The 24200-nt window shown below is 36.0% G+C and overlaps 1 protein-coding gene across 8 annotated transcripts in view; it reads left to right on the plus strand.

Moving 5' to 3' along the window:
- Positions 1-24200, plus strand: part of TBC1D5 (TBC1 domain family member 5) — a 542853-nt gene that overhangs the window by 452869 nt on the left and 65784 nt on the right. For all 8 annotated transcript variants that reach the window (XM_038570747.1, XM_038570749.1, XM_038570748.1 and 5 more), the window contains 3 exons: positions 4177-4262; positions 19024-19289; positions 23483-23548. In XM_038570747.1, the coding sequence (XP_038426675.1) occupies positions 4177-4262; positions 19024-19289; positions 23483-23548 (418 nt within the window). The remainder of the gene's footprint in view (positions 1-4176; positions 4263-19023; positions 19290-23482; positions 23549-24200) is intronic.

The following is a 24200-nucleotide window of genomic DNA, read 5'->3' on the forward strand; positions in this document are numbered from 1 at the left end:
AAGGGTGGCAGGGGGAGGCGAGTGATATGCTGATCCATGACTTCCATTATAGAGAAGAGCAGAGGGTAGGTGGCCACCCATTAGAAGTCGTAATCAGTAAGGGAGAGGGTGTTTGTTTTACCTGAAATTACATTAAGCAGCAGCTTACTAGCATATAATATAGACTTTGGAAGTGTAGAACATTAACTGTAATGGAGAGGTTAAATAGATTTCAATCACTTTTATCCCTTACATTGATTGCAGTCATTTTAGTACTATTTGTAAATTGATTTTGTAATCATGCCAAATTAACAGAAGCATTTTTGGAAATTCAAAAATACAGCATGGGTTTGATTTGGTTTGGTTTTCCCATATACTTCCCCTTAGGCCACTTGTTTCTACTTCTGTAAGTCATTTTGTCCACAAGGCTTCAGGATGCCTCCCAAAAATCCAGCCTATCTGTGCAATGGGTGAAATTTTCAGCATTCTTCTTGTATTGAAATAAAATAAACTATTGAAGAGAAAACTTTAAGAAGGGTTCCAAAAGCTTGTTAAGAATTTGGTGAGTTGGGATGCCTGAGTGGCTCAGTGGTTGGGCGCCTGCCTTCAGCTCAGGGTCCTGGTCCCTGGATCCGATCTGGTCCCTCATCAGGCTCCCTGCAGAGAGCCTACTTTTCTGCCTGTGTCTCTGCCTTTCTCTCTCAGTCTGTGTCTCTCGTGAATAAATGAATCTTTAAAAAAAAAAAAAAAAGAAGAGGGGAATTTGGTGAGTGGTACTTGGGAGTTAACTTGCTGTAGTCTTATAGAAGATCTATCCTAACTCCCATCTGGGTTGGTCTAGGAAAGGCATTGTAAATTCAGGATGAACGGAATCTGTGATTTCTGAATTTTCATGTATAATTATATAGACTTCCCAGGTCATGGAACACAGTTGGTATTCCTCTGTAAGTTATGATCACCATTTTGCTGTCTTTCTTACAAAGAAAAAGTCCCCAAAACAAGAGAGAGAGAGTGTGTGTGTGTGTGTGTGTGTGTGTTTAATGCACGTTGGTTTGGAAAAGCTTATAAAAGTCAAAATCCTATCTGTGTGAAAATGGATTTAAAATAATCAGTAATTGTTCCAGCCCATGCAAAGATATACTATTAAGGCTGTTGATATCACATGTCCTGCATGATGAAAAATTACAACTGTCACAGAGTCCAGTCTTTCTTACATACAGAGTTTGTCTATGTAAAATTCTACTGGTTCATAATTTAGAGGAAATTTCAGATCTTTAAAAATTAGAAATCAGAACTGTTCTACATCTGTAAAATTTTGTTTGGAGAAAAATCCTTTTAAATAAGAAAAGCAAGTATCTCTTTTAAAATGTTTCAGTTGTGTTAAGTTACAATTATGCTCATTTTATGTCATGCCCTAAGGAAACTGTTGTTACCATTTTGGTACATAGCTGTGTGAAAGGATATTGTTCCAAAATTTCTTGACTTTTAAAAAACCTTATTCAGAAGAGGTAAAACCAACTTAATTAAAAGAAGAATAGGCAAATGAAGACTAGTCAAGACTAATTATTAATGTATAGAAGTATTTGTGCCCTTTTTATTATTCATGTTTATACATGTTGATTTTTATAGCCACACATTGTTTTATGTGTATGTCAGACATTGAGTTCTATGCTGTCTATTACAGTGGCCACAAGCCACATGTGGCTATTGAGCACTTGAAGTATATTTAATACAAATTAAGATGTGCCATACGTGTAATATAAACAGTGGATTTCAAAGATGGTACAAAAGGAAGAATGTAAAGTACCTCAAAGGTTTTTATATTGATTACATGTTAAAGTGACAACATTTTAGATATACTGAATCAAATAAAATATTATTACATTTAATTAAACTTGTTTTTTTATTTTTTAAATGTGCTTGCTAGCAAATTTTAGATGACATATAAAGCTTGCATTGGTGACCCACGTTGCATTTCTGTTGTACAGTGCTAGTCTAGATCATCTCTATGTCTACATAGTTATGTTTTAGTAATAGCAACATCTTCTTAGAAAATCCTATTGAATAACTTTCAACTATAACCTCTGATTTTATTTTCTTAGATTTCAAATGCTGTTTTTCAACATCATCTTTTGATTCTTTTTTTTTTCCCCATCCCAGTACAGAGATACTTTAAACTGCCTCTTCCTTTGATACTAGTAAGTCTCCTAGGAATTTAAATAGGCCTCTGTGAAAGCAATACTTGAGCCTCATTCATATGTTCAAGTTAGATCATTATTCCTAATAATGGCTTTAAGTGCTTAGATAGATCAGCACTTCGTGTCTTGAATTGCTTGTCATTTTTTTATAAAGATGTTTCAAAAAATTGCTCCATGCAATCCCTTGTTTCATTGTTTTCTAGCAAAAAAGTAACATAATCTTTTATTAGTTTGTTGGGAGTCAGAAAAGAAAAGCCTTTTAAATATTAGCAAAAACAAAATGTATTTCCAAGTAGTGAAAATTAGTTGTGAGAGATAGTCCTGCAAAAGTTAATTTTTTAAATAAATCATGAATGCACTGGCAATTTGCCAGTGGCTTTCACTTCTATTTTATTTTCCCATTATACTTGGGTCCAGGTTGTCATCAGTTACCACGAGGAAACCCATGTAATTCCTAGAGAGAGAAAAGTTGCACTGTTAGATTTAATAGTATGGTAGTCATGGAAGCATCGGTTATCTTCATCAAGGCAATTCAGATTTGATTATTGTAGAACTGTGTTGAATACCAAACCAGTGGAGTAGTAGCTGGAGCTAAATCAAGGGATTGTCATTTTTGTCAGATGATTAGGGCTGACTTGGAAGAGATATGAAAGGGTTGAGCTGTGTAAATATTCTCTTTTCAGCAGAAAAAGAAAAGGTCCATCATGGCCATTAAGATGCAGCTTGTTAGCTTGATGAATTTCAAACTATTTAACCTTAGCAATTATATACCCCTGCGCACATACAAGTATATCAGTGCCTTGGGATTATGGCTCTAAGGATTGATATCAAAGCATATTGGTAATTTTCTATTAATATAAAATGAGACCTTTCTGTGTCTAGATATGGCTCTCTAAAGGACAGGCATGCTCTAGTTCAAAGTCCTAATTATTAACTTGCAATATAAGTTCATAAGTTCAGGTAAACACTGGAACACATTTATTTATAAGTTTTATAAAACTTTTAATGAAAAATGTGTGTAATTTAACATTTTAGAGATGGTATTTGTTTAAGTGGTAGTATTAACATACTGTATTTTTATAAACTAGAATTCATTTAATTTTTATTTGCCTCTGATGGACATGATATACTTAAATAATAGACACATTAAGTGATAGTAACACATTTAGATAGACAACCCTGACCCAATGATCTTAGGATATTTCTGCAATGTTTGCGAGTAAGTATCAAAAGCCAGAAAGGCCAGTGTATTGCTGTTTTTATGAAAGTGTGCATTGGTCAATTTGCTTTTGTATTTTGATGGTACCCTGCTAATATTTTCACTACCTGGGTACTTATTAAACTTATACATAAGAATAGATGACATAAAAATTTCTAACTTTAAAAGAATTGCTGAATTCCATAATACATTCATTTTTATAGAAGAAAGACTCGGTGTGCCATCTAGTGGGCATATATAGCATTCTGGTTATCAAAAACTAACAGATTTTTACTCTCCGTCCAAAGTGCAGCTTTCTTAACACTTCATGTCTCTCAGGCCTTAAGGGTAAATTGTTACATCTCATGTAATTTTTCAGTTTGTCATAATTTTGTCTCATGGTATTTTGGGAAGTCATTAAAAGTGATCAAAATAATCAGAAATAAATCACTTATTTTGATGAATTCTATACTTAAAATATATATAGAATTATTGAATCATTATTTTGTACACATGAAACTAATACAACACTGTGGATTAAGTGTGCTTGGAAAAAAATCTAATGATAGGAATAAATCTGTGTGAACTCTGAGACCGGTAAAAGTAAAATATATAAAATAATTTCATTGTTTAATCAGGACTAAGATCATTTAAGGTAAAACTTCAACAGTGAAAGCAAAACCCAAGCACACTAATTATTGAACTTCGTTATTATATGTATTATATGACGATTGTTCTATCCCTTTTATGTGTTAGTGTGTAATTTAAATAGCTTTATATATTTAATTTTTTTTTCTATAGAGAAATCCAAGACCAGTGACTTACCAATTCCATCCAAACTTAGATTATTACAAAGCACGTGGAGCAGACCTCATGAATAAAAGCCGGTAAGTCCTCTTTCTCTGATGAAAGTCATGAGCCACAAAGATGTTCTCTGAGGTGGTCAGGAATTTTTATACATATGCTGACAATAAATTTATAGATTTTAGCATAGCAGTGGTTAATGCATTCAGTGACATCTTTATTAAATATCTTGAGTTTTTTAAAGGTATTATAAAATATATACATTGATGTCAGTGGTAAGAAGAAAAATAGAAGAGTATTTGTTATAATTTGAAGTTAGGCAACTTCATTTTTCTAACACTAATAAACCTGAATAAATTGCGCCTACTTGTATAATCTCTTTCTAAATCCTTGCTGTTGATTGAAAAGAGGCAGTTCTATAATATATTTTTAAATTATTTCAGTAACAAAATTAAAATTGGGTTTCCCAACTGTCTTTAGAACTACACAATAAGCTTATAAATGCATCTTGTGTGTGCATTTGTGATTATATACATAGAAATTTTAAGGGTCACTGTAGGAATAAAAAAACATTAAAATTCTACTTTTAAAAGAAATTAACATTGGCATAAAGGGTTGATGAACAGTTTTGTTCTTTCATAATACTGTACTCAGATGTCTCAAGAGTTAACTTGTCAAACCAGAACCATCTCAAATTAGAATGTAATTTCAAAGTTTACCCTGGAAGACTAAAATGTTAGTAATGATAAATGCTGCTAAGTTGTCCGAATTTTTTTCCTTAAGCATTTTGCCTATGTGCTAGCTTTTCTTCAGTAGAATTCCAGCAGCCTAAATGTACATTTATGGAGTACACACACATGATATGTTCTGTTCTTACTTGGAGAGTTAAAAAGAAGACATAATTCCTGCCACATAGAAACTCATGGTCTAGGGAGTGAGAGGTTGTTTACAAGAAAGTGGTTTAATTTAAACTTTTGTCTTGAACCCTGTTTTAGTGTAACATTATTTTTAAATGACTCATCCTTGATGGAAATCCATCTCACGTTTTGATGTGCTGTGTAATTGTGACACCAGGTGTATAGCCAATGAGGTTTTTCGGAAGCTCTTTTCTGTTTGTTCATTTCATCTGATTCTTATTTCACTAATAAAGGTTATTCTCTGCAGTCACTTTGTCCATTTAATTTAACAAATTTTTATTGCATGCCAGACTTTCTTTACTCTAGGCATTAGAGATAGTGAACAAACCAGAGATCCTACTCAGTGCACAAACTCCTGCCTTCAGGAATCTTACAGTCTAGTTACTTATATTTCCACCTATTGGGTCAAGTATTTAGTTTTGGTATGTTTAAAAGATCAAGGTATTTTAGGTACTTTCTTCTTTCTATGAGATCTTTCTAGCTAGACTCCCTTCTTCTCTGCACTATTCTCCCCTACCCCACCACCACCAGATTAGTTTTCATATAACAGCCAAAGAATTCTCAATTTATAGCAGATTATATCACACCCCATTGTAAACCCCTCCAAAGCTACCTGTTACCGTTGGCAATCCAGTGTTCATTCTGGCTCTGTTTTCTATCTCTGTAACCTTCACTCCTTCCATTCTCCCCTTATCTTAACTCCCATGCTTGCACTTGCTCTTCCTCCTTCCTGGAGCCCCCCTCCTTCCCTCTTCTTTTCTTGCTTCTGCATTATTTAAAACTCAGCCCAAAGGCCACCTCAAAGAGGCCCACTGGACCTCTCTCCACTGGACCTCTCTCCATTGTCTTTTTCTCTCCTCTCGCGCTCTACCTCATTGCCCAGTCTTATTTTCATAGTGTTCATTACTCACTGAAGTTATAGACTTCATCTATATGTGTCATCTGACTCCCCAACTTCCCCACTAAAATCTAAGCCCCTTGAAAGCAGGCACGTTGTCTTACCACTTGAGAGCACTGAAGATAATGTCTGGCATAGGGAAGTTACTCAACAAAAACGTGTGTATATACATATGTTATCCTTTTACATGTTTCGATGTCTACTTTTTTTTCAAAAAAGGAAATGGGCTATACCCTTTCCTTTCTGCCCTTCATGTTTTATCTTTCTTCTCTTTAGCCTTTTGTCCTTGCATTTTCTTCCCAAAATATTGGTTCTGTTTTAGCAATTACTTGTAAGCACATTGAAATTCTTATGCAAAGTATCATTGTCATGACTAGAAGGAAGGTTTTTCACCGCCTTTATTGCAATTTCAAAGGTTGAAACTGAACAAATGAAAAATAGTATGTGAAGAACACATATTAACTCTTCTCACTAGTTCTGTGAGAAGAGTTAATAAATGGTGTTGGGAAACCTGACAAATCTGTGGAAAAGGTATCAGCTTATAACTTTATCATATGCCAAAACAAATTCCAACTGAATCAAAGTACACTCAAGAAAACATAGAAATAAAATGGAAGTGTCTGTCTCATCTCTAGTTACTAGAAGGCTTTTTAACCTTGAAAGTAATGGAAGAAATCACAAAGGGAATTACTGGTACATTTTACTACACAACTGTTTTAAGTAGGTAAGTCAAAGATAAACTGAATCAAAAAAGTAGATGGAAAATTGCAAAAATATTTGTAGTATAACTGACAAACTAGTATCATTAATATATACAGAACTTATGCAATTCAGCAAGAAACATAAGACCCTGTCTCAGTGGCCATTCCATCTCATGCCATGCTCTGTTGGATCCTCCTTTTCTGCTTATAAATTTTAGAACACTCTCCAGACTTCCATTCTTCACTGTACTCATTCCCTAAAGGATCTCAGTCCAGGTTCATGGCTTTAAATACCATTTATGACTGAAGGGTCCTTAATTTGTATCTTTAATATGACTTCTTCCTTTGAACTCAACTCATGTCCTACCACTTACTCAGTATTTCCTCTGGGATATCACATTTGTATCTCAAATTTAATACTTTCCAAACTAAACTACTGATTATACCTCTACAAATCCAATATTCCCCTGTGTTTCTCCATTACAATAAGTAGCCAATCTAGTTGATCAAGCCTTAGAATTTCCTTTGACTTGTTTTTCTCTTATATCACTCATCAAGTCCATCAACAAATCTTCAGAGTATATCCTGAGAGCAGCCCGGGTGGCTCAGCAGTTTAGGGCAGCCTTCAGCCCAGGGCATGATCATGGAGACTCGGGATCCAGTCCCATGTCAGGTTCCCTTCATGGAGCCTGCTTCTCCCTCTGCCTGTGTCTCTGCCTATCTCTCTCTCTCTCTGTCTCTCATGAATAAATAAATAAAATCTTTTAAAAAAACAACAAAAAAAACAAAAACAAAAACAAGTATATCCTGAAAGAAATCACCTTTTTCTCTGTACTATTAATACCAAGTCACTGCTAGTCTCTTAACAGGCCTTTTTACAGTCTCACTTTCTTATAGACCCTTTCCACGTAGCAGCCAGATTAATGGAAGGCTTATCCTATCACTCTGCTGCTCAGAACCATTCAATTACTTCCCAAAATATATAGGATAAAATAGGATAAAAGCCTTTTCAGTGACTGCAAGGTAAGCCCTACATGATCTCTCCCACGCCATTTGCTACCACCATTCTTCCTGTTTCTCACTGGACTCCAGCCACACTGACCTGCTTACTATTCCTCAAGCAAACAAACGCATTCCCACTTCAGGAGCTTTGAGTTTGCTTTCTGCTCTGTGTCTGGATTCTTTGTCAAGGATCAACATGGCATACTACTATTTACTCTGTGGTCAAATATCATCTCTGCAGAGTCCCTCTCTTTGACAACCCTATCTAAAATAATGGACCCCTTTACTCTGTCCCTTTACTTTGTTACTGTTTTTGTTTTTGTATTTTATAGCAATTCTTACTCCTTGAAATGGTAAAAAAAGAAAAAAAATGATTTGGGTTTTTTGTTGTTTTTATTGTTTGTTTCTTGCTCTGAAACTTTGTAAACTCTACATTTTGTCTTGCTAACTGTTATATCCCTGGCACTTAAATAGTGTCTAAATAGAGTAGGCTCTCAATGAAAGAATTTCAAACAGCAAATAAACATTTAAAAGGCTATTAAAATTCATAATTAGTCAAAAAATGCAAGTTAAAACACCAATAAAGTATCATTTTCACTTTTCATATTAGAAAATTAAAAATAAATGAGCCAGAAATGAATAAGTCTCGGAGATCTGTATAGTGCCCACAGGTAATAATAATATATTAATTAATATGTCTTAAAAATTTGCTAAGAGGGTAGATCTTATTTTAAGTGTTTTTATCACAAAATGTAAAACAACTGTGGAAGGAGCCTCGGTGTCCATTGAAAGATGAATGGATAAAGAAGATGTGGTTTATGTATACAATGGAATATTACTCAGCGATTAGAAATGACAAATACCCACCATTTGCTTCAACGTGGATGGAACTGGAGGATATTATGCTGAGTGAAATAAGTCAATCGGAGAAGGACAAACATTATATGTTCTTATTCATTTGGGGAATATAAATAATAGTGAAAGGGAATAGAAGGGAAGGGAGAAGAAATGGGTAGGAAATATCAGAAAGGGAGACAGAACATAAAGACTCCTAACTCTGGGAAACGAACTAGGGGTGGTGGAAGGGGAGGAGGGTGGGAAGTGAGGATGAATGGGTGACGGGCACTGAGGGGGGCACTTGACGGGATGAGCACTGGGTGTTATTCTGTATGTTGGCAAATTGAACACCAAAAAAAAATAAATTTATTATTTAAAAAAAAAGTAAAACAATTACCAATAATAATAAGGAGGGAGAGAGAAAACTTTTGGAGGTGGTGGATATATTTATGGCATAGATTGTGGTGATGGTTTCACAGATGCTGACTTACTCAAACTCATTAAGTTGTACACATTAAATATGCGCAGCTGTTTGTTTATCAGTTATACCTCAGTAAAGTGGTTTAGGATGAATGAATGAATGAATGAATGAATGAATGAATGAGCAAGCTAGCACTGGTGAAGGTGCATGAATACCCTTAATCACCAATTGGAGGAGTATAAATTAAGACGAACTAGATAATCTTGCCAAAGAGTTCTTCCAGTTCTGTATATCCACCATGTTATTCTCCAGAGGTTTGTTTGTGTTAGTGTCATTACTTTACCCATGATCAAAAAACCAGTGCAGCTGTGAAACCTTTGGTAAAGTCCCCATTTCACTATTTAAGGCCTAAGATGCTTTTTTCTGGCTGAGCCCTTCAGCCATAATTAGCCTTGCAACTACTTTCTTAGCCATTTAGAGGCTCTTAAAGAATTAATGCATTGGGGCTGTCATTGAGCAGCAAGAGGAGTGGGAATGATCCAGAGGGGGATATACTCATGCGGGAACCCCCGGCAGTGATCAATAAATAGAAAATAGGAGACAGGCAGACACCTGGAAAGCAGGGAGCTAATACCTGCTACATCTATGGCAATGGACTTCTATTTGTGTTGCTTATCCAAATAAGGGACGAGGATGCAAAGATGACATGTGATTTCATGGATAAGAATATCTCTAGAAATCAAGAAGCCTGATTTCTTGTCTCTGCTTTACCATGGATTGCTATAATTAAGTCTTTAAAAGCAAGTGCCTAGGTATTTTAGTGGTAGATTTTCCATTACGTGTGTGGATAATATTCACTGTGCTCTGATTTTACTTACTTGCAAATTTCTTTTTAAAAATGGGAATTGACATTTTCTTATTCATTCAACTTTTAAGCTCAGAACGACAATTTAACACTCAAATCTCGTTCCAATTTTGTCCTTAAATAACCAGAAATTGCTGCTATAAAAAAAATAAGTATGTCTAATTTGTGACCAGTCTTCAGAAGGACCTATCAATTTATTTAGGAATCTAACTACTAAAATGCCCAACTGAGTAGTCATGGAACAGAATTTCATAGTTTTTAAATATTGCAGTTGCTTATATTAAGAGTAGAATCACATACCTTCTTTATTCCAGAACGTTCATGGATTTCCTGTTTTGAAAATGACACAACATAATTTCTCAAAATGTGTAATTCTTTATTCTCTACAGAGAAATAATGGCACTTGAGCTGTCAGTAATGCCTCAAGAGCATGTGTCACTTGATCAAGCGGTGCCTTTTTACAGGCTCCACTGTAGATTTCTTAACTCATGTAAGCAATTTCATATCACCAAAATTTTAAAGATAGAAGATACCAAGTTTAGTTCTTGATCTCTCAGTTTACCTGATGAGTAAGTGATCTGTGCTCCATGCTAACTGTCCCAGCTTTCCACTGCCCCCCCTGCCAGAGCTTAGTTTAAACAATTCATATCATTAATGAAAGATTCTAGAATTATAATTCTAGTAGGTAAGCCCTCTGCAGAAGGCCCCTTGTCAGGAACCCTGCATGAGATTTAAGAGGAAACCAGGCACCAGGATAGGAAGATTCAACTAAGGAAGGTACCATGATCTCTAAAGTTACATACATCCCACATTCCTCAGCTGGGCTCCACATGGCTGAAGACTGATGGCATCCAATCAAGTCTTACCCCTAGAATGCCTGATAGCTAATAATTCTGTGTCTCTCCTTGAGATCAGGATGTGTCTCAGCCCTTGGAAGGGCTCCTCTCTGAGCACGGCCTAACTAGACTATCCTGAGAAGGTGCAGGGTCCCAGGAAGCATAAGGATCCTTCCAACAATCTTGTATTAGAATATGATGCTCTTCGTGAGAACAGTGACCATATCTACCTCATTCACTACTGTTTCTTCAGTACCTGGCACAGAGAACAAATTCAAATATTAATTAAATGAATGAGTGCTTTTTACCTTCAATTATACAATAACTCATATTGATTGATGTCAGAATCCATCTTAGAATCTTCATATTCCTAGCACAGTACCTGGCACTGTTAGTAAATATTTACTTTAATAACTGAGTAAATAAATAGTGTTTTGAATACCTAAAAGGCATTATAAAATTCCCCTGGACAATTTCCATTTTATATGATCAACAAATTTTTTTTAAATTAGGCTTTATTGTATTTACTTACATAAAGAATGAGTTGTTCAGAAATATTTTCTTGCTAAAATATGATAAAGAAATAATTGCTAATAATATTCCCCAAGCTATGAAGCCAAGAAATCCATGGTTATCAGTGTTAGTAGGTAACTGGCCAATGAGAATTTCAGAGGACCCCGATTTCTCTAAATATAACTTTGTGATATTTTTGTGCTCAAATAACTTGTGCTTTAAACACATCTGAAGCACTCTTCCTGTTGTATCAGAGAGAGTTGTTAATTCCTAACCAATTTAGATAAACTGATAATACTGTATCCTAACTAGTCTTGAGTAAATAGGTCTTTCTCCTTTTCTTTTTAAATTTATGCATAATTTGAATCTATAAATCAATTTGAAAAAGAACCGGTACTTTAATATTATTGAATTATCTACTTCATGAACATAGATTATCTTGTTTAGTTAGGTCTTCCAGGTCTCTCAGAGAGACTGAGTCTCTCTCAGTTTTATAGCTTTCAGTATAGAGGTCTTATATATTTTTTTGATTAAGAGAAAATAAATTATTTCTTTTCTGTATCGAATCTATTCCCTCTTATGCCTGTATTTTTTTAATGTAACTATTTCGTTGGACTTTTCCATGGACTCCCCCCATTTCTTTATATTTACTGGCTTCCATATATCCTACCTCAAAACTCTAGTGGGTGATTCTTGTTATTTAATTGTAGCTGCGTGTGATTTTATTTTAATTACGAAGATATGTAGTGATTCTCAAAGTGAGGGAAGAGAAGAGGTGATGAGGACATTTCAGAATTATATCCTCTTTATTCTGATGCTAGGCCAAAGAATCCCTGACCCTCTGAAGACTTTGGTATCATGAACTGTAGTTACTGATAGGAGAAATTTATCTTTCAGATACATGGGTCAGGAGATAGATCAGTTGAAAACTACCACTCAAGAAACAGAAACCGCAAATAGACAAGTCTTGGGAAGTTTAATGATTTTATACACTGTGATTAATACATAATTGCTTATTATTCCTTATATTAGCTTAGCAAAATATTAATTGTGTACAGAACCAATTAGGTAGGCACCATAGTCTAGCTTATATCCAAACACACCTTAGGCCATCCTTTTTTTCCCCTAACAAGCACTACTCCTCTTGCTTCATATCACACTAACAAAAATTTATCTGCCACGTGCAAAATAGTCATAGCCTCTATAGCTGAAACGAACAAGCATTTTACCTAAAAGCCTGACTCCTAAGGAATAAGTAATAGCAAACTAACTTTTATCATTTTGTTTCATTTTTTTAAAGATTTTATTTATTCATAAGAATAAATGTCAGAGAGAGGCAGAGAGAGAAGCAGGCTCCACGCAGGGAGCCTGATGTTGGACTTGATCCCAGCACTCTGGGTTCACGCTCTGAGCTGAAGGCAGACGTTCAACCACTGAGCCACGTAGGTGTCCCAAGCCACTCAGGCGTCCCTATCATTTTGTTTTAGTAAAGACCTATAAAATCTAGAGTTCCTTGAGATGTGGAGATTGTTTGTTTTCTAAGATAATAGAAAACTCACAATATGGCAAACAAATTTAAAATTACAAATAGATGTCTTTCATTGAAGCAAATTTGCTACTCTCAACTTTAAAGATAAAAAATTCAGAAAGGCCGAAACCAATTCGTTTTATAGAATTTGAAGCCTTCAGCTCAGAGGAGTTTTAAGCAGAAGTACGTCATAAATGTTATCTCAGGTGTTAGAATCATCTTGAAAAGTACTATGTTGCAACCCTGACAACTGTTTTTGAATTTCCAAAAAAAATACTGATGTCCATAAACATGAAAGAAATAAATATGAACTGTAATCCATTGAGGGTAGGTCAATAATGTCGATTTCTAGAAAAATGACAGAGTTGTGAAGAGAATGTTATTCCTATCCAAGAACTCTTTGCACTTAAGAAAATAATTTTTAAAAAATTCTATGGCTTTATGGTGGAAAAAATGTATAGGTAGAGTGAGGTGAGAAAATGATAGAAAAGGAGACTATAATACAGAAAAGGGAGAGGGAGGAAGAATAGAGAAAAACAGAAGGATGATAAACATGGAGGAGGAAGGAGGGGCAAAAAGAACAGGGTAGAAAAGAAAAATGGAGATAAGGAGGTAGGGCAAACTGATATGCCCCTAATTTTGGAGGTGAGGTTTGGTCTATATTCCTCAAGGGCCCAGACTCCTGTACAGGCCTTTCATTTGGTCCTGTCATTTCAACAATAAATTGAATGTAATGCAGAAGCCATTTGGCACTGCCGGTTGTAAACTCATAGAACTGAAAAGGGCCTTTCATCTAACCCTGTCTCACCCAGGCCAGGATGATGAAGCCTGTGTGTCTGAAGGTGATTTTCCCATCTCTTCTACAGTTCCAGAATTGGAGCACTTACTATTTTAAATAGAGCCTGTTAAATCATTAGAAAGGATTTCTTTTAGAACTGTTTCCTGTAACTTTTATAACTCATTTCATTTTCATAAAGGACTGCTTTCCCCTTGGCAGCTCTCATGATTATTGTAAGACTGCTCCCCAGCTTTTTAAGCCATTCTTCTTCCAGCATAATTTTCATACCTCCCCACTGTTCTGCTCCATTTTATAAACACACATCTCAATTCTGCCATAAATTAATGCCTTGCCAAAAGCTGTCTGCCATAACTCTACAGTTAGCTTCTGCAGTGTAGGCACTCACCTATTATTTCTAGTCACATGTTTATATTTACTATTAAAGATAGTATATATTTACTATACAGTTACCATATTTACTTTTGAAGGATAATTTTACAGGGTACAGAATTCTAGGCTGGCGAGTTTTTTTCTCTCAAAATTTTAGATATTTCTCTCTTCTTGCATGCATGGTTTCTAAGAAGTTGGTTATCTTTGCTCTTGCATATAGGTAAGATTTTTTTTTTCTCCTGGTTTTTTTCAAGATTTATTTCTTTATCTGTGATTTTCTGTAGTTTAAAAATGATATGACTAAGTATATTTTTCTTGGCATTTACCCTGCCTGGTGTTCTCTGAGCCTTCTGGGTCTGTGGTTTGGTGTCTGTTTTCCAGTTGGTGGTTTCTACAATCCTTTTGAAAAATTAGAACATTTCCCCCACTTCCAGTCTTTTGATATTTCCATTTTTATCCAACAAAACAAAATGGGTGTTTTATTTAAACACAAACCCAGCCATCTGAAATTTTAAAATGTACCTAAGTAACAATTGAACCAATGGACTACTTAGAAAATGTGTGGGAAAAACGTTGATGTTATTGCTATAATCAGAGGCAAATGTATAGCTTTAAATGCTTTTATTGGGAAAGAGGGGGAATGAATGAGAGAATGAGTGGATGAATGAATGAATGAACCAAGAATTTGACCTTTGGAAACATAGAAAGGTAATAACAAGAAAAATATAAATCAGAATATAGAGAAAAATAATTACAGATAAATTGAAAACTCTGACAAAAATACAAACAAGCATATAACAAAATTTTTTTTGCAAAAGGAGTAAAATATTATATATTTAATATCAGACCTAAAAAATAAACCCATAGATAGAAAGGAAAAAGCCTAGGGTGGTGTCAAAGTTTGGATATTAGAAGAAGAAAATCTCCACAATTGTGGAAAGTTATTACAAGGTGGTCATGTGATAATGGTTTGGTTTTTTGGGTTGTTTTTTTTTAAGCTTTATAAAAGTTTTAGAAGTTGAATAAAAACAGCTCATGGCTGTAGCAGTTAAGGCATTGGAAACGCTAGAAGCTCTGGTTAGAAAGCCAGACTGCAAGGGATCAGTTGGGTAGGAAGAGGCAGCAAGAGTCACTCATTTTTAGATTTTTAGAAACTGAACCAAAGGGGCCCAACAGTGAACCTAGGTTGGGTTCTGATGCAAGTGGGTTTTTTGTTTGTTTGTTTGTTTTTTAAAGATTTTATTTATTTATTCATGAGAGACTACACAGAGAGAGCAAGAGCGGCAGAGACATGGGCAGAGGGAGAAGCAGGCTCCATGCAGGGAGCCCGATGTGGGACTCGATCCCGGGACTCCAGGATCACACCCTGAGCCAAAGGCAGGCGCTAAACCTCTGAGCCACCCAGGGATCCCTTGATACAAGTGTTTTGAAGATTCTTGAATCTTGAGAAAAGTGCCCCATTGCTAAATACGGTTGTGCCAAAAGTAAGGTCTTGATAACAATCTCAAAACAATCCCTCCCATTTGGTACTATTTTTATTGTTATTTAATAATAGTATGTATTAGTAATAATGAAAGATTTTGATGATACAAAATTATTCATTAGATTTATTTAATGTCTTGTTAACTCCAGAGTCCTCTATTTATTTCAATACTGTTTACACATTGCACTCCATTGTTAATCCAACCCAGTACTTGATGTCCATCGGATCTCTGACAACTGCATTAATTTTCATTAATTTAGCACACATTACATAATAGCCAATCATAATTGTGGCAAATTGATTAGGAATTCTTTTTTTTTTTAATTTTTTTTTAATTTTTATTTATTTATGATAGTCACAGAGAGAGAGAGAGGCAGAGACACAGGCAGAGAGAGAAGCAGGCTCCATGCACCGGGAGCCCGACGTGGGATTTGATCCCGGGTCTCCAGGATCGCGCCCTGGGCCAAAGGCAGGCGCCAAACCGCTGCGCCACCCAGGGATCCCAGGAATTCTTATAAAGAATGCCGCTACTGACATTTAAGATCTGTGTTAGCTATCTTTGGCCAAAAAAATTGTCATCTAGCAGAGAAAAACTATAGACAGCATACTTTCCCCAGAAGTATATGGTTTACAGTTGTTTATATCTGAAAAGATATAGAGTCATCTTCAGTAGTTGTTTTGAAAAGAAAATATTCTTCTGGAAGCAATGGGTAGTGGATGAGAGGGAAGCTGGTTGAAAACAAAAAATATTCAAAAAAGGAAAACAGTGTTCATCCCCTTTTAAGAGCTATTCAGATGAAAAATTGCTCGGCATGAGCTTGATCTATATGTTTTTTCGTGGTTATTAGTAGCAATGAAGATGCATTAACCATATTCTCTTGATAATGCTTCAGCAGTTTCTTAGTACTTTTATCAACATATAAATTTCACAACTGGCAGTGTGGGAATTTGACTAGTACATTTTTGTTTATAAAAAAGGGTAACAACATTATAACTTCTTCATATCTGTGAATTATGAATCTTGACTTGCAAACAAGTAAAACTAAAATGTAGTAGAACTTCAATATCATGATAGCTCTTCTTCCTACTGCCGTGCAGAAGAAATAGGAATGCATGCAGGCTGCTGAGTAGAATACAATGCCAGAGGTGAATGCCTTCTTAATCCACAATTTATGAGTTCTTTTCATTTCATTCATTCTTTTTTCAATAAACTTGTATGAGTGCCTTCTCTGTTGCAAGCTGTAGTGTCTGTAAATTGAGAATGCTGTACTTCATTAGGAAGCAGCTGGAAACTGGAAGTAAGTGGTGCATAATCACTATATATCCTTATCTCCATTAAGAAACATTAATTTTAATAATTTTTGGAAGGGCCTTAAATAGTTCAGTTCTTTAAAGATAAAACATGATGCAAAAAATCATTTGAAAAATGATTTTTTCACATTTCATTGAGTTGTAAATGAATAGATCTTCCTCTCATAAAACTGAATTCCAGGTTTTAAATTTGCCTTGTCTCCAAAGTAATGTCAGTCTCAAATACCTAGCCTGTAATATTAGCTAGTACCATTAGAGAAAAACTTTATGAAAGAAAGAAGCATAGTGTTCTTTTTATTAAAGAACTGTGGATCAGTTCCATCTTAGAGCCATATCTAGCAATGCCAAGGATACAGCTGTTATATAAGGTATAGGAGAATTACTGCATAAGAGCTGCTAGGGAGATCTGAGAGAAGGAAATGATAGTAAAATTCAAGTTAACTCCAATCAAGTAAACGCATTCCTCAGACTTGATTTTCAGTTTGTCCTTTTCTGGGGGAAAAAAAGGAAGAAAAAGAAGAAGCAAAATATGAGAAAATAAGCTTCTGATAATGATGGGGCAATATAAATACAAACTTTGGTATTGTCATGGAATTGGACTGCCTTCTACAACTAAAATAATTTATAATCATAACTGGTATTCAAGATAATATCCCTGAGATATTTCAAGATGATGAATCATCTGGGAGGTAATCATGCAGTAGTCCTTCCATAGTCATGTTTACGTGGTATCCTCCATTTGCCACAGGTGCTGGCCAACCATGGCAGCCGAGTGAGGAAGTGTGTGACAGGAGAGGTGGTTAAGGGAGGTCACTGCTGTTGAGGGTAGGATAAAATAAGAGTGGGCCGTTGTCTCTGCAACATTGAGATCACTGGGGACTTGGCGGAGTGGTTTCTGAGCAATGGCAAGAAGACCACAACCAGGTCATAGTTGGCCTAGGACTGAAGGACCAGAAGTAGCACATAAGACAGCTTTTTGAAAAAAATATGTTGTGAGGAGGGAGAGAAGTGGGACAGTGACTCGAAAGGAATGAGAGAGGGATCCCTGGGTGGTGCAGCGGTTTAGCGCCTGCCTTTGGCCCAGGGCGCGATCCTGGAGACCCGGGATCGAATCCCACATCAGGCTCCCGGTGCATGGAGCCTGCTTCTCCCTCTGCCTGTGTCTCTGCCTCTCCCTCTGCCTGTGTCTCTGCCTCTCTCTCTCTCTCTCTCTCTCTCTCTCTGTGACTGTCATAAATAAATAAAATAAATAAAAAATTTAAAAAAAAAAGAATGAGAGTTCAAAGGCTAAGTTTGCATGGGTATGTCCATGCATGTATATGCACAAGCTCAAGACACACACACGCACCATGGTTGTATGCTAATGGGAATACACATAAAGAAGGAGAAAATGATGATGCAGGAGAGGGAGGGGCCAGAGCAGCAGTCTCAAAAGGACAGAGGATGGGATCCAGGGCTATGGCTAGGAGTAGAGACTCTTCACTGTAAAGTAGAAAGACAGACTACAGGTAGATGCAGCTGCCTTTTAACAAATATCTATAAAGCACCTGTTACGTGGTAGTCAATGGCAGTATATAGCAGAGAGACAAAAATCCTGTCTTATGAAATTTTCAAACAGGGATTGGAGGAGATGGTCAATAATAACCAATCAAGTAAAATATGTAGTACATCAGATGATTCAAAGTGCCATCAAGGAAAGTAAAGCAGGGTGGTGGGGTAGGGCCTATGGACAGCCAGGGCTGGTCAGAGTGCTGAAGGTGGATTACAATTCTCCGGTACTGGGCAACTCTAGGTAATTTTGATTGAATTGATCTCGTGACTCTTAGACACATTTATTTTTCAAAATCAGATTAAATGTGGCCTGGTACCCACACACTAGGGCTTGTGAGAAGTCTACTGTCCACTCCATTTCATACATGCCGCCTTCTGTGAGTACCTCAAGGCGGGCCCAGCCCTGTACCTCTTCTTTAGAATCCTCATCACAGGTTTTAGCTTTGCTTTATTAAAGTGATGATTTCATATATTCCTTCCCTATAAGACTGGAAACTCCAAGAGAATAACTATGTCCTGGACAGTTGTATTCCTAGAACCTAACACAGTGTTAGCACAACATAGGTCCCATTCATTGAATAAATGAATGAAAAGTAAAAAGACTATTTTCCATAAGCCACCTCTTGAAGAATTTTGTTGTTTTAGTATATTATGATCTCTTTTGAGTTCTCACTTTTCATTTTGTATAGCTGATCTGGTAAATGGCCTTTTTCAAAGCAGGTGATTTATGTTTTTATACAAATGAATATGTGAAATAGAGTTGTCCTCTAACTTAAGTGATGTTTCTCTACCTTTTTTTTTTTTTTCTTACAGGACCAATGCCAAAGGTGCTCCTCTGAATATAAATAAGGTCTCTAATAGCCTGATTAATTTTGGAAGAAAGTTGATTTCTCCAGCAATGACCACCCCAAGCAGTGCAAGTGGCCCTGTACCAGCAGGTGGTGGTGGCAGCTCTTCCACTACTGTGGTCTCCACCAGGACCTTAGCAGAGGTCCCCAGGCATCATTTGCAACAACAGCAGCAGCAACAACAGCAGAGACTGATGAAGTCAGAAAGCATGCCTGTGCAATTGAACAAAGGTAAGGGAAAAATACCAATAAATCTGAAGAAAACACTTGCGGTGTAACCTGGGATTTCCTCACCTGTCTTTGAGGAACCAACCTCCTAGAGACAGAAATCAATGCAAAACTTAATTGTAAAAAATCTGTTATGTTAGATCCTTTTTTAAGTTGGAATATCAGATACTATATTGTTCTTAATAACATTTTTTGAAGTAATTTGTTCAGGTATTTCTTTAACATTTCAATCCTAATGTATTTGCATTTGAGTCCTGTGGACGCCTGTAGTGTGTGGCACAAACTATCACAACACAGAACTTGAAAGCGGTTAACTGTGATCCTGCTAACTCTTGTATGATGGTGCTTCTGGCTAGAAGAGAATTGGAAATGGGAAGTTCCAACAGCATGGGCTTTCGTAGTTGTAGCATTTCTCCATGCCATGCCATTGGATATTGGCAGAAGCGTGCCCCTAGGCTTGCAGCCACTCATCTATCTGCTTTACCCCAGAGGAGGATCAGACCCTTGTAGGGGCAAGCGGTAGGGAAGAAAAGCTAAACAGAACCACAAGCGGCCAAAGTCTGTGAGTCCCTGCACTAAGATTTAGGTCTGTAGGTCAGAGCAGAGAGACGTGGGAGATTGTGTCATCCAGAGCTGTCGTTTGAGGAGTGAGGGCTATGTTGGCAGTGCTGAGAGTGGCCATTGCTGCCCAGCCTCACCTAAGCACATTTTGTGTGTCATAGCCTTTGCGGTACTTCATTTCCCACATGTATTTTACTCATAAGAGAGCCCTTCAAGTTCTTAGAACCTTTATGATCCTATTTTCCCCAATTTGCAGAGACCTATATATTAAGTACCCCTATTCATAGCAGATTAGAAACAGCTGCATTTATTTTTAGTGGTGGGACTCTGCTATCTATACTATAGAAGCAAGAAATAGTAACATCATGGCAGAAAATCTACAAAATTCAATCCTAAGACCCCACAAAGCAGAGAGTCTGTGGCTATTTAGTGTCAGCACAAATACCCTGACCCATGCCTCATTCATGTCTTAAAGGGACCCTTGTTGTAGCCATGTTCAGTCACTGGTGTTGATAATAACCATATTAATATTAGATTGGTAAAAAGACCTCAAACCATATTTCATATACTCTGTGTAAGAAGATTGCATCCAAAACTATTAATTTTAAATTCTTGTCATTTAAACTGATAAGCTTAAATTAAATGGACTTTATTCCTCAATGGTGCAAATAATGAGTATTATTCAATAACAAGCGTACCTTTATTATCCCATTCCATGGTGTTCTCTATCAATACCTATATGAAGTATTAGACTGTATATAGTTAGTATATAAGTTTCAGTAGAATATTCAGTTTGCCTTACACAAGAATATCTCATTTAAAACTACATTCTTTTCTTTTTAATGTAAAGTTATCACACATGACTTAAAGAAAAGAGGACTTCAAATCACTAACACATTGTAAATGTATTTTAATGCCAGGAGACATGCCCACTTTCAGAATGGAAATGAATGTTATTTTATATATTTCTTAATGTACTGTTTTATTGTTCTAACCAAATATGATTTCAGTATTGCTTTGATAACAAACCATAGTCAGTAGTAATTCTAACTGATGGCAGGCAAATGAGTCAGAGAATCTCTTAATGCTATAGCTTAAATTTTCTGAGGAACCAAGCCAAATGACAGTACAAGTATAAAGTTGTATCTCTAAGGAAATGTCAAGTATTAATATCACAGTAAGTGAGAAAGGAAGTGCATGAGGATGGAACAATTGATGAAAACGAAGTCCCCAGTTGAAAGGAGACAGCAGAGCACTTAAGCAAAGTATTTGGAACATGAGTATCACTAGGGCATTTTGTAACTGATCCCTGTGCTGAGAGAAAGTCTCCTTGTTTGGCAACTCTTCTTTTTATTTCTGGTTCATTCTTCTCATGTCAATCATGAAAAGCTTGTCTACCTTCATCTCAAGGATAACTGTTCCTGCTAATGCCCCTCCCTGCATTAAAGTTTGAATGAAACAGAGTAAAAGGCAAAAAGAACAGTTGGCACAAGTAGAAGTCAGTGTAGGCTGCTGCTCTTCTCTCATTGACTCACTCACAAAATATTTAACTGTAAGCACAGTCCTGAACCATTCTGACCACTTGTTTCCTCACCCTGAAGTAAAAGGTTTGGACTTCTCTCAGGGAAGCCTCCCAGCTCCAAACAGCTATCAAGATGGATTTGTTAACTCTACAAGGAAAAATACTTCTCCAGCATTGGGTCTTTATGCTGGTGTTTCCTACAAGTATCCTGCTGTGCTGTGACAGTGACAAATCTGCAAGTGCATCACCTGATCCCAGAGATTGGTGAGCACAATCTGTAGCCTGTCGGGAGGCTTGTGTTGGAATGTGGCTTCTGACTGTCTCAGAACACTCTTCTGAGGTTCAAAGGTGCCTACCTGGTGCCTTTGAGGAGAAAGAACATATTAGCCTTTTTAGTGTACTCTGCTGGAAAATTTGGAAGTTGCTTTGAAAAATGATTGTTTCTAAAAATGGAAATAGCTTAGAATAGAATCTTCTTAGGTTAGTTAACTCCTGGTTATTTGTGATTATATAAGGGAATGGTTGTATGGAAAACCCAAAATTCACATGTATGGTGCTGGAAACGCAAACTGTAGTTTATATATGTGTTGGGAGCAGGGTTGTGAAAGAAAGAAGAGGGAGCACAAATGTTCCTCCATAATTTTCTGGTGGTATTTAATATTAAAACAAGTTTTCAATCTCTAAATATACACTAATAGGTGATCCAGAAGCAGCAGAGAAAAGTAGCTGCTTTTTCAATTTCAATTCAAAATAGAATTGAAAATATCCTTCAAATATATTTTTTTTCCTTCAAATATATATAAAGTAGACACTCCATTTATCGGTGAACAGAGAGTTAACGATATTATGAAAATTCAGGAACCTGATAAATTCCACTAAAAGCTGCTTATTGCTGTTTGGAGTATGTACCTATTTATAGATTTTATTTCAGTCACAGGAGATACAGATATGTATGTGAGTGTGTGTGTGTGTGTGTGTGTGTATCTCAAAATATGTGTACTGTTAATTGATGGGGACAATATGATTACAACCCAGTAATTTCCAGATGAGCTGGCTGTGCTGTCAATTACAATTAGAGCAAGTGGTCAAGGCACTGAGGGTGTGATACATAAATCGGAAATTGATTTTTTACTATTGTAAAAGCGACAAAGGAAGGAAGTCTATTAATCCTACATTATCAAATATGGAAAATACAGTATCTTTTAAGAAGGCTTGGTTTTTAGTTTGTTAATTTCAAAGTAGGCTAGGCCTTCAGATGCTGAGAGGCTTATTCTGTTGACAGTGACTGTGCCTGATGTTGAACTTGGTCATCCTGAAGGAAATCTGAGAACAGAAAGTCTTCCTTGTCAATGGGAGTGTACCTCAAGTTCCTCACAGAATTTCCAGTTGTGCTCCTTATCCTTTCTTTCCTGTACTTTTAAAATGCACTCCCTTTCTCCCCATTTCCTTCGAAGTCGAACATTTCTTTTTGAGCATTTACCATAGGTCCAATTTGTGAATGAAATCTTGCCTATAATAAGTATATCAAGTTTAAAGGGTGTGCAGTTCACAGATTTATTTTTATATGTTGACATTTGTAAGCACATGTGGTAACTCACTAAATCTTTTCAATACTTTACGATGAAATTAGAGCTTGTTTAGGTATTTATCTTATCATTGAAGAAATTGTTTTCAAGTTTAATTAAAAATAACTTCTGTTACAGGAGAAAATCCGTTTCAAAAGAATGCCTATTTAATAAATGCATATAACTTATTTTTGGGTTAAGAGTTTTTTTAAAGAAAGAAAATGTTATACCACACTACTGTTTCTAGCATAATGAAATCTCAGCAGGATCTTTTGATCGCTCAATTTTTCCTCTGCTTTAGACTAGGGGCAACTTGTTTTTTGTTTTGTTTTGTTTTGTTAAAGAAAAACACGCACAAAACTTTTTAGGGAACACTTTTTAAAAATTATTGCCTTTAAAAAATACTTTATATTAACTTTTCTGAGATTGTATTTTGTTTTGCTGTACTTTTAGTAATTAGATTGATGAAAGCATTAAGTATGAAAAAAGTAAAGTTGATTTTTTTTTCCTTTTTATGAAATCTAATTATTTTTTCTTATGAAATCCAGGCGATGTAGTTACAGGAAGCGATGCTCAGGTTTCTGTTCCCGTCCAGACTCTAACTGACCTCCAAGGTACAGTTACCATGGCAACGTAGTTTATCTCTTTGCCTGCAGTATTCTCATTGCCTACTCCAAAATTCCATTTTTCTTTTTGCCCACCCTCCATTCATACTCTTGATCAGTTCACTACCATTGTTCAGCCACTGAGTGGCACTGTTGTTCAGAACAAAAGTCCCCTCTCATGTCATCTGGTGATGCCAAATCTGGCTGTGATGTGGGTTTTCTATGAAGTTTGCACCAGTCTCTTTCCTTTCAAAATACGGTCACTCTATATTTTGTGGTTATTTTAACACTACATTTTATTTGGAAGGTCAGACTGAGGTGTTCTTTTTGTTGCATAGGTGCTCTGTGACAGTATTTAACAAATCAATTCTAAGAGATGCCTTACATGCTATTCGTATGCATGTTATTAATTAGCCAGAAATACTTACTATATTTTACCTAAAAGAATTACAACTTGACTTTGAAAGAATTGTTTAAATACAAGCTTTGTATTTAAAAAAAAAAGTACAGGCTTTGTATTATGAATCATATTAACAGAATCAAAGTCCAGTGCGACAGATCTGTGTATAGTAATTGGCAATGATTTAAAATAAAAAGATCACATTTAGATACCATACCATTTGTTAAAAATCTAGACAAAAGGTTTCAGGAGTACAAAATA

The sequence above is a fragment of the Canis lupus genome, chromosome 23 (assembly GCF_011100685.1).
Source record: "Canis lupus familiaris isolate Mischka breed German Shepherd chromosome 23, alternate assembly UU_Cfam_GSD_1.0, whole genome shotgun sequence".
Lineage (NCBI taxonomy): Eukaryota > Metazoa > Chordata > Mammalia > Carnivora > Canidae > Canis > Canis lupus.